Source organism: Perognathus longimembris, chromosome 8, assembly GCF_023159225.1.
Source record: "Perognathus longimembris pacificus isolate PPM17 chromosome 8, ASM2315922v1, whole genome shotgun sequence".
In the NCBI taxonomy this organism is placed as follows: domain Eukaryota; kingdom Metazoa; phylum Chordata; class Mammalia; order Rodentia; family Heteromyidae; genus Perognathus; species Perognathus longimembris.
The window spans coordinates 61,914,305-61,926,247 of NC_063168.1; the positions used below are offsets into that span (position 1 = coordinate 61,914,305).

Here is an 11,943-nt window from a genome sequence, read left to right on the forward strand (position 1 = left end):
GCTTTATTATGCCCTAAGTAGGAAAAGGACAATTAGCCCACACCAAATCGGTAACATTTAGAACTGACTTGTTACTTCTTGACTTTGACCACCATCTTGCAACTGCACTTTCCAAACTGAAATAGATGAATGGGGAGAACTACCTCATCATTGATTTGGGGTAGGAAAGGGAAACACAACGAAATCCTGAAATTGCTGTGAACGGAACTGGCTCTGGGTTCTAATCAAATCTCCTTCATTAATTAGCCAAATGACCTTCTGGAAGTTGGTTCGATTCTCAGAAAATTCATTATGGGATTAAAATTCTGACAAGAAAATGGGTGGGACTCCAGCAATGAGGGACAAGGCTATCAAATAGGATGAAAGAGAATAAATAAGGTGGCAAGTAGGTTTTTCGTTTTTATGATAAATCTAAGATTGTTTTAAGGGGGAAGCAGGATGAACAGTGATAGAAGGGTTAAGATTTGTGGAGATAAATTGTATACAGGCATAGAAATGTCACTATGAAGCCAGGCAACAGTGGCTAAGCCTGTAATCCTAGCTACACAGGAGGCTGAGATCTGAGAATCAAGATTCAAAGCCAGACTTGACTCTGGCAAAGCACCAGCCTTGTGTGGAAAAAGGTGAGAGTGGAAGGCTGAGTTCAAGTCCCAATACTGGCTCAAAATAATTTTAACCTAAATTTTTAAAACAATTCTGTGATTCTAACATTTCAAGGAGATCTATGTATGCATATGCACAACAAAAAGACAAACGGGCTGGGAATGTGGGGGGGAGGGGTAGTGGGAGAGTGCTTGTCTAGCATACATGAAGCCCTGGAAACGAATCCACAGTACAACATAAGCAGAAAAAGCTGGGAGTGATACTGTGGCTCAAGTGGTAGTATGCTAGCCGTGAGCAAAAGAAGCTCAGGGACAGTACCCAGGTCCTGAATTCAAGCTTCAAGACTGGCAAAAAGAAAGGGAGGGAGAAAGTTGCAGCCAGCTGGAGGCAGTGCACACCTCTTACCCCGGAGGAAGAGGGAGGAGGATGCCACTTTACCTGAGTTCTGGTGGCTCACACGTGTGATACTAATTACTCTGTATGCTCAATGTGTTGAGAGAAATGTCCTGGATGATCCATGTATTGAGATTCCATCTCCAACTACCCAGCAAAATGCTGGGCTAGAAATGTGGTTCAAGTGTTAAGACTGCCAGCAAAAACAGCTTAGTGAGAGCATGAGGCCCTTTTAGTTCAAGCCTGGTACTGACACTAGAAACAAAACAAACCATTACTTAAAAAAAGCTTCTTGTCACTATTCCATAAACAATATAGTATAACAACTATTTACAAAGCATTCTACAAAGTATTAGGTATTAAAAGTAATCTTAGAACTGTAATGTAACTGATGGGTGGATCCTCAGAGGTAGGGGGTGGGGACACAGACTGGGATATCCTAGAGATAAGGGAGGTAGAGTAAGTTACATGCAAATAGTATGACACTTAATTTAAGGGACTTGATCCATAGGTTTTAGTGTCATGTGTTAGTGGAATCCTGGAACCAAGCCTGGTGTGAAACAGATCTTCAGAACTTGCCAAACTGAAATGAGTTTTACATCCACTAAGAAACTTACTTACCACTTTGTTTATTTTTCCAGTCCTGGGGCTTGAACTCAGGGCCTGACCACAGTCCCTGGCTTCTTTTTACTCAAGGCTAGCACTCTATCACATAAGCTTCCAGCTTTTTCTATATGTGTGGTGCTGAAGAATTGAACCCAGGGCTTCATGTATGCAAGGCAAGCACTCTACCACTAGGCCATATTCCCAGCCCTACTTACTACACTTTTGTTTCCATGAATGTAACAACTTAGATAACTCATATAAGTGGAATCATACAGTATTTCTCTTCTGATGCATTTTAACCATTTCAAGAACCATTTAAGTACAATTCAATGGTATTAAACATCATACAATATTCACCACTGCCCAACTCCGTAACTTTTTCATTATCCCCAACTAAAATCCCATGCCCACCGAACAATAACTTCCCACAACCCTGTCATCTGTACTCCAGTAATCACCATTCTACATTCTCTATGAATTTTTCTATTCTAGTACTTCACAGAGCATTTGTTCTTTTCTTATTTCATTTTATATTTTCAAGATTATCATTCTTTTTAAGGCTGAATATTATTCTATGATATGTACATGGTAAAATTGGTTACACACTTTTAACCAAGCATGGTCAAAAATAATATTTTTAAAACTGAAAAAAAAATTCTCACGAGTGCATTACACAATTTACATTATCACCAGTTTAATATCATTGTATGATCTGCTGCATGTTTCCCTGCCCTTAATTTTGTGAAGACATGCCTCCCCAAAAGCAACTGGTGTCCAAATAATTGCAAAGTGTAATTTAGTTATAAAGTTAAAGTTTTCCAATTATTGAAAAGTAGCATATCTTTAGCAGAAGTTGAGTGGTGCTATGGGAAAAATGAATAAAGCATCTGCAGTAAAGGAGTAAACTCTGTATCCTGAGCCTTTTTCTGAGTTTTCTTCAATTGTGTCTCCTAAACCCACAGATACCATGGGTTTACTGTACCATATCTTCTGTAATTTATTTTTTGTAAGGTTACTGGGTCTTAAACTTATGGCCTGTGCTCTCAGCTTTCTTGCTCATGGTCAGTGTTCTTTCTTTCTACCACTTGAGCCACATCTCTAGACTAGCTTTTTGCTGGTTAACTGGAAATGAAGTTTCAAAGACTTTTCTGCCTGAGTTGGCTTCAAACCAAACTACTCCAGGTCTGTGTCTTCTAAGAAGCTAGGGTTACAGGAGTAAGCCAGTTCATATTTTTTTTTTGGGGGGGGGGGGGGGGGGTCCTTGGCCTTGAACTCAGAGCCGGGGTTCTGTTTTGGAGCTTTTGTGCTTAAGTTGGTGCTCTACCATTTGAGCCACAACTCCACTCCAGGCTTTTTGGGTAGTTAACTGGAGATAAAAGTCTTACACACTTTCCTGTCCAGGCTGGCTTCAAATCTGGATCCTCAGATGTCAGCCTCTTAAGTAGCTAAGATTATAGGTGTGAGTCACAGAACCTGGGCCAGCCTACATTTTGCTCATCCACGGATGGACTCTTGGGTTATTTCCACATTTAGTTATTGTGATTTTGCTTGTTTTGTTTTTTTGCCAGTCCTGGGCCTTGGACTCAGGACCCAAGCACTGTCCCTGGCTTCTTTTTACTCGAGGCTAGCACTCTACCACTTGAGCCACTTCCAGCTTTTTCTGTATATGTGGCACTGAGGAATCAAACCCATGGCTTCATGCATGCTGGGCAAGCTCTCTACCACTAGGCAACATTCCCAGCCTCTCACTGTGGTTTTGATTTGCACTTTCCTAATTGCTATTGTCATCAATTTTCACACGCTTACTGGCCATTTACACATGTTTTTCAGAGAAAGTATATATAGTTTTAATTGACTCTACAAGTACATGTTCCAAAGAGAAAATTTTCTTAGGCACTCTGGCATTCTTGCAGCATGAGCTGCTGTTTGAAAATCACAGCAGAGCTCACCACATTTAATGACAAAGATTTGGCTCATTTCCCCTAAAACACAGCCACTCATAAAAAGAACACATTTCACCTTTCCCTGGGACAAGAGACTTTATAGGGAGCCTAAAGACTCCATTTCCCAACGAAAGATATCTCCTATGGAAAAAGTAATAATCTAGGGATTGAGGTAGAATTAATACCACCACATCATAGAATATCCTGGAGAAGCAGCACTAAAAAGGTGAGAAGCTCTGATAACACTAATAGGTAAGCTTTTCTGAGCTTGTACTACCAATCAAGAATTAGGATTAAATCAACTTACTGATGGCACATTCAAAACCCAGTAGCTTTCTTTATTTATGTATTTATTTATTTGCCAGTCCTGGGCCTTGGACTCAGGGCCTGAGCACTGTCCCTGGCTTCCTTTTGCTCAAGTCTAGCACTCTGTCACTTGAGCCATAGCGCCACTTCTGGCCGTTTTCCATATATGTGGTACTGGGGAATTGAACCCAGGGCTTCATGTATACGAGGCAAGCTCCCTTGCCACTAGGCCATATTCCCAGCCCCCAGTAGCTTTTTTTTTTTGGCCAGTCCTGGGGCTTGAACTCAGGGCCTGGGCACTGTCCCTGGCTTCTTCCCGCTCAAGGCTAGCACTCCGCCACTTGAGCCACAGCGCCGCTTCTGGCCATTTTTCTGTATATGTGGTGCTGGGGAATCGAACCTAGGGCCTCGTGTATCCGAGGCAGGCACTCTTGCCACTAGGCTATCTCCCCAGCCCCCCAGTAGCTTTCTTAAATAATTACTTTCCAAACAATCTTCGAATCACCTCCCACCCCCATCACTGAGCTTTGAACTCATGGCCTGGACACTGTCCTTGAGTTTTTCTGCTCAAGGTTAGCACTCTATCACTGCAAGTCACAGCACCACTTCCAGTTTCATGATAGTTAACTATAGATGAGTCTCACAGACTTTCCTGCCCAAGCTGGCTGCAAACCATCATCCTCAGATCTCAGCCTCCTAAGTAGCTAGGATTACAGATGTAAGCCACTGGAGCATAGCTCAATCTTTGAATTCCTAAGACCACTTTTGCCCTAAAATTACTCAGGTTGTCAAACAGCTAATATTCACTTCATATAAATACTCAGAAAGTAAGTTAAAAGAAGAAATGTTAAAATAAACTAGGGGGACTGGGAATGTGACTTAGTGATAAAATGCTTGCCTAGCATCATGCATGAAGCCCTGGGCTCGATTCCTCAGCACCACATAAACAGAAAAAGCCGGGAAGTGGCGCTGTGGCTCAAGTGGTAGAGTGCTAGCCTTGAGAGAGAAAAAAAAAAAAAGAAGAAGCAGCAGCAGCCAGGGACTGTGCTAAGGCCCTGAGTATAAGCCTCAGGATTGGCAAAAATAAATAAATAAATAAATAAATAAATAAATAAATGATAAATTAGGCCCAGTCTTATACTAAAAGGATCCTGGTTGTACTACTTTCCTTCTTTCCTGTACTACTTTTCCTTTCTTCCTTTCCTCCTTCCCTTCCTCCTTCCTTATATAACATGCACCCATTAAATACAGACATTCTTTTAGGTGCATAGTCTTATGGAGGATGAGGGGAACCCCACACTAGGTGAAGATCTCTACCTTTATACTACTTACTATGTTCTACCAGAGACTGAGTGTAGAACATTTCAGTAATTTATTTTTGAAACTCAACTCAAATATGATAAATTTGATCATAAATATATTACATAATTTATAATAAGGATGTGTGAGAATTGAAAATATATGGAAATTTTTCAATACAGTAATATTGCTGAGTGGTACAAGCACAATAAATTGGTAAAAAGTCTTTCTTCAAAAAGTCAAAAGCCACCCAATGTCAGTGGCTCACATCTGTAATCCTAGCTACCCAGAAGGCAATATCTGAGCATCATGGTTCAAAGCCAGCCCAGGCAGGAAAGTCCATGAGACACTTATCTCCAATTAACCACCAAAAGGCCTGAAGGGGGATGTGACTCAAGTGGTAACAATGCAAGCAAAACAACTCAAGGACCCTGACTGAGTTCAAGCCCCAGGATAAACACAAAAAGTCAAAAGCAAGGGCTGAAGATGTGGCTCAAGCAGAGCAAATCTTGCCTTCCTTCCAGGCTAGAGGCCCTGAGTTCAATTCCACTGGGGGAAGGGGAGGAAGACTAGGATTGTTCCCAAAATAATGAGGGCCTGACTGACTTTGGGTCTGGGTCTTCGCAAGATCTGTAAGATAATAACTTCTAAACAAGCTTTGGATGTTAAGGTTCAGGATAGAGCTCAGCATGCTTGTACGTGCTTAGCATGTACAAGATAAGTCCAATCCCTAGCACCTAAAAAATAAGCAGTAAGAACTAAATGACAACTCACAAATTTCTCTATTATATATAATCAGAGAAGGCTCTATATATTTAAAACAAAACAAAACAAAACCACATACATCAGCAGTAAAGCACCTACATAGTATGTACAAGACCCTAGGTTCAAAACCCCAGCACCCCACTCCACCCCCCCAAAAAAGAGGGAAAACTCTAAGTCAACTGACATTTAAAAGTAACATACAAAGTATTTCTAGTTAACTGCATATCAACACATTAGGTTGTTTAGACATGCAATATTCAATATGGTAGCCACTAGCCACATGCCAAATATAAACTGAGATGAGCTGTGGTAGTTAAGTATGACTCACATACTCATACTAGAAGTCAAGTTAACATTTCAACTGCTTAAAATTGACTACACTGGGGCTGGGAATATTGCCTAGTGGCAAGAGTGCTTGCCTCGAAGCCCTGGGTTCGATTCCTCTGAACCACACATATAGAAAATGGCCAGAAGTGGTGCTGTGGCTCAAGTGGCAGAATGCTAGCCTTGAGCAAAAAGAAGCCAGGGACAGTGCTCAGGCCCTGAGTTCAAGGCCCAGGACTGGCCAAAAAAAATTTTTTTTTACTACATTGTAAGAGCTAAGATATCAGATAAAATATATAACTATAACTCTTTTTGGCCTGGCCCTGTGGGCTCATCCTTGTAATCCTAGTTACTCAGAAGGCTGAGATCTGAAGATCGTAGGTAGAGTCCCTCCAGGGCAGGAAAAGGGCTGTTAACTCCAATTAACCATCCAAATAACCGGAAATGGCGCTGTGACTCAAGTGTTTTGAGCACAGAAGCTCAAGTACAGGGCTCAGGCCCTCAGTTCAAGCCCCAGACTGGACACACAAAAAAGTTATACCAAAATCCTTTTTGTACATGAACATAAAAGTTAGATTGTTTGTAAATCACCTTTTAGACCACACTGGTTTAAGACAATAGAAAACTTCTAAATCAAGCTAATATATGTGTTTAAGTTGCACTCAGAATTATATTCACTTTCTTAGTTTACATTCCAAATCTTATGTAAAAATAAGTAATGTCAGAGACTGAAGTTGTTCAATGGAGCACCAGTAAATACTTGAGAGATCACTCCATGCAGGCAGGCAATCTATAAAGCAGCATGCTACTACTACACTTCAGAAGCATAGGATTTGTATTCCATTTACAACTGGCATGCATTATGTTCCCACCAAGTGCCTAGCACCATGCTAAGTGCTTTATTCTCAGTGACCCATAAAATCCTCACCAGCTACCCTATGTGGTAGATACAACACTATTTTTAAAGGACACTGAAGCAAATGGAGATAAAGTAACTTGCCCCAGTCACAGAGCTGGGTGGAACCATGGATCCCAAACCTAAAATTGATCCAAAACCACCATTCATTTTCCTAAGTAAAGGAAATCCTATACTAAGATTTCCCAATTGTCTTACAGGATTACAAGTTGTCCCCTCGCATTCTCTCTCTCTCTCTACACACACACACACACACACACACACTCCCCTCGCATTCTCTCTCTCTCTCTCTACACACACACACACACACACACACACGGCAAATTGTCTGGCCAACAGAGTTCAGCTTTGCTTTCAACTCTATTTCACCTCACCTTTCTTAATGGCAGGTTAAAACTAACCACAATGAATTAAATCTTTCCTCTTCCAGAAAGGCTGTATATTCGTCCCAGCTTTCTGGCCCAATTCCTACGTGTCCTTTAGACTTCACAACAGACATCATGGCCAAGCAAGGCTACTCAAACTCCCTACAATTTAGGCTAGTCCGCTCCTCCCCGTGCTTACTATTGTAACACTTTGCACAATATTGTGATTGTCTTCAACAGAATGTTCAAGGGGTCTATTGTGTCCACCACTTATCCCCAGTGCCTAGCATCAGGTGCTCAATAAATATTTGCCAATCTAACGACCTGACCCACCCAGCTATAGCAGAAAGTGAAATAATAGAAGTAAACTTAGTGCTAGGAAGTGCCAACCCACAAGGCAGAGAACAAGTTCTAAGTTTCATGAAATTTATAACTGTCCCAGAGAATACTCATACTTTTCTTACTCAAAGACTAAAATAAAAACCTAAATAATCACTTGTCCAATATAATTTCAATGACTTGGATTAGGAGAATAAGCTAGATTGCTTATAAACCTCAAACCAATGCAGGTGTGCTGGTGCACCTATGTAATCAATCCCAGCATTGAGGAGGCAGAGACAGGAAGAGATGAATAGCTGGGCTCAGACACATAGTGAGAACCTGGCTTGAAAAAGATGGAAAGAAAGAAATCCAAACCATTTCAGTAATGTTATAAACTTGAAATCAGTTGGCTATTTCCAAGGCTCAAAGAAAACTACACTTGTTTCTTTAAATACTCCCATGATAAAATTGGTTACATTTAAACAGGTTTTATTGCACTGTCCTAATGCTAGAGCTGGGCTCCAAATAACAATCAGGAGTCCTTTAAGGAAACTGTGTTGGGGGAAGGACTGTGGGTTTCATCTACAATTACTTTAGCAAAAATTGATGTTTGTGCCAGAATCCAAAGGGACTTTCTTAGAATCTTCCCTTTTCTTTGGTGAAACGGGAAACCAAATGAAAAGGTCAATCACTAGCTCTTCCACACCAAGTAATTCTAAAACATGTGGTGAAAGTAAATGAGAAAGAAGTCCTTATGGCTATGACTAGCAAAACACTTTTCTGTAAATTCTAGAGTCAAGTCAGACAGAAGGGAACTTGACTTCATTCCAACGCGTAGAGGACAGTTTAGAAACTGATCGTCTTCCTCAGATTACTGCTTCTGCTGTCTTCAAAAGCTCTGAAGCTTTCGAAGCCTGTGCCATACATAGATTGCCACCCCAGCACGAAGAGCCTCCGACTATCTGACACATCAATGCATCAGTCAATGCTGCCAACTCACTTCTCCTCTCTAATCTGCTTTAATCGCCACACACACACACACACACACACACACACACACGTTTACTCTAAGTTAGGACCGTATGGAATCACCTCTTTGCCCCCCACCCCCCCGCCCCGGTATCTCAAGCAGGCCTTTACAACCAGCTAGTACTGCTCCAATCCCAACCATTAAAACGTGACCCTTACAAATATCACACATCCTAGTAACTCCACACACACGGGGGGGGGGGGCGGGAGGGATTAAAAAAACAACCACAAAATAAGTCGCTTAAAGAAACAGGATTCTAGAACGTTGCTAAACGCTGCATCTTTTGTAGCAGCAAAGCACGGAGCCGAGTGGGAGACTTGAAAGCAAGAGACCGGATGGAAAGCATGGGAAGACCCCGCCCCGGTAAGCTCGAGGCCGATTCCAACAGTAACTTGGGTCTGGTCGTCTGGAATCGGAATCCCTGGAACAAAGGCGTATATTACGGGAAGCAAGATGTCTGGAATACGAGAAAACGGCTCGCAGCGGCAGGGCCCGTCCGTACCCTCCTCCTCCTCCCACAGAGTCTCACCTATGGTGGAAATAAAGGTGGTATTGAAGGCATCATCCGAAAAACGAAAGAGGACGCAGGTCTTGCCCACTCCCGAGTCCCCGATCAGGAGCAGCTTGAAAAGCAGGTCGTACGTCTTCTTCGCCATTGGGAGGAGCGGCTAGGGCTCTCGCCGCCGGCGGCCCCAAGGGATCGGTCCCTCTCACCACAGCCAACTCCTCGCCCCGGCGTTCTGGGGCCGGAGGACCGGGGAGGCGTGGGGAGGAGGCAGGCTCGAGAGGGCGCGGGAGACCTGCGAACGGCCTCGTCCAGGGAGCCCCCCCGACCGCGGCGGCGGCGGCGGCGGCGGCGTCCGTGCCTCCGAGGGCGGCTCCGACCGAGGCTCCGCAGCCTCTCCTCGCCGCTCCGCCCGGTTCCGGGGAGTCGGTCGGGACAAAATGGCCTCCCCTCCCCCCTCAGAGCAGCTCGGCCGGGACGCTCCCACGGGCAAGCGGGCGAGCTCTGCCGTCGAGGGAGCGCGGCGGGCGTGAGGACAGCCTCTTCCCAACAGAAACTCAGCGCTAGGACGCGGTGAGGGCAACCCACAAGGACCACGAGCCGGCGAGCCTAGCTACATAGCCTCAGGAAGCCGAGCCGCCCCGGCCAGAGCCACCTTTTCCCCGTGCCCTCTCACGCCGGCGTGCGCGCTGCCTGAGACGCACGCAAGGACGTACGCCCGCCCTTCCCTCGCGCCCTCGCCCTGCGGCCCGCCTCTGCGCACGCGCGCGGGGCGGAGTGGGAGCGCGCGGGGGCGGGGACTATAGAGCAGAGCCTCAATCTGAGGCCTGAACCGGAGGAGGGAGGGGCGGAGCTAGAGAGGGCGAGGCCGCGGCGCGCTCCCTGCGACCGCCTGATAGGGTGCGCTACGATAGAGTTCAACCGCGGGAGGCTCCTGCCTGTGAGGCTGCGCAGGCGCAGCACGGCGGAATAGCCCGGGGTCTCCAGCGCATTCCTGGAGGCAGTGGCCCTGCGGGCGGCGCCGGGATCCCCCGCACCGTCTTTGTCAAGGCTGTGGAGTGCGGGATCTTGGCGCAGCGACTGGCGTGGGTGATCATGTGTTCCCGGGCTCGCAGATGCGTGGAAAAGTAGCACGGAGGGCCATTTAATAAATCGCCTCTCTGCTCGCACCAGAAGCCTCCCTGATGGAGGGGCCTCTCCAGTGGGCGCGCCGTGAATGGGGAAACCGAGGCACTCCGTCCCTGGCTCCTGAGAGGGCTCGAGAGATGGCGTTTGAGGGATCAGAAGTTCGAAATGGAAAAACTGGCCTCACTGCTCGGATTGCCGTGATGCAATCGGCCTTTCCCGGGGGCTGAGGAATTCCTGGGTGCCGGGGGGGGGGGGGGGGAGGGCGGGGGGCGGTAACCTTGGCTGCGGGGCTCTGCGCGGCGAACCCGCGCCAGGCCTCGGTCCTGGTGGCTGGGAGCACTGTGCTGGGGTGGCCGGCTCGCCTCCCTGTAGACACAGCCACACTACCAGGTCGGGAAATAGGCGCTGAAAGCTGCTGCAATCCAGCCGGCTTCTGGTGTCTACATTTATGTGTCTGTTTCAAATCGAGACAGGGTATTCATTGCTCTGTAGCCCAAGCTGACTTCCAACCCACGACCATCTTGCCTCAATCGCTCCTGTGCTGGGATAATTGACGAGTGTCACTCACTATTCCAAGCTCTCACATTTTCTCTTCATTCACCTAGCTCCCTTCCCCCCGCCCCCCACCCGGTTTTCCTTTCTCTTACACCATCAGTCTGATTTAACACCTCTTTTCTCTTCGGTTGAAATGCAACACGTGCTTCGGACCCAGGGTTTTCAAAATGCTCCATTGCTCAAAATGCTCCAGCAAATGAAGGGTGTGCTGCCAAGTAAGTGGTTAGACCTGGTGAGTTGCTTAGACCAGAAAGAGTATTTCCTTGAGACATCTGGAGAGAAAGATTGACAAAGAAGCAAATGCTTCATTTTTACATGCACACCATCTCAGCATTGTCACAATGTTTGTGTATCTGATATGTAATTAAAATGAGTCTTTGAGGTAGTTCTGGTTATCATGTTTCAGTTTCAAGTTCTCTAAAGACTTGTCTTACTTACACTGGGCTCCTTTACCAAGCACTCCTGAAGCTTCAGTTACTGAATATGTTTGTCTTCCCTAATTCATCCCTATCTTCGGCTGGTTCTCTGGTTGCCCCTTTTAGTCTCAACATTTAAGTCTTCTCTCCTCTGAATCTTTTTTTCCCCTCCAGTTGTGAATGTCCTTATAAAAAGCAACACTTCTAGCCTGGTGCTGGTGGCTCACTAGCTACTTTAGGAGGCTGAGATCTGAGGATCCCAGTTCAAAGCCAGCCCAGGCAGGAAAGCTCATCTCCAATTAAACACCAAAAAGCCAGAAGTAAAACTGTGACGCAAGAGGTAGAGTACTAGCCTTGAGTGAGAGAGAGAGAGAGAGAGAGAAGAGAGAGAGAGAGAGAGAGAGAGAGAGAGAGAGAGAGAGAGCAAGCTCAGGGACAACACCCAGGCCCCAGTTCAAGCCCCAGAAC

The 11,943-nt window shown here is 45.4% G+C and overlaps 1 protein-coding gene across 1 annotated transcript in view; it reads right to left on the reverse strand.

The window, feature by feature from the left end:
• Window positions 1-10,074, reverse strand: part of Rab10 (RAB10, member RAS oncogene family) — a 55,781-nt gene extending 45,707 nt beyond the window's left edge. Inside the window, exon 1 of the mRNA XM_048353288.1 lies at window positions 9,401-10,074. Within this exon, the coding sequence (XP_048209245.1) occupies window positions 9,401-9,527 (127 nt within the window). The 5' untranslated portion in view covers window positions 9,528-10,074. The remainder of the gene's footprint in view (window positions 1-9,400) is intronic.
• Window positions 10,075-11,943: the final 1,869 nt, after the last annotated feature.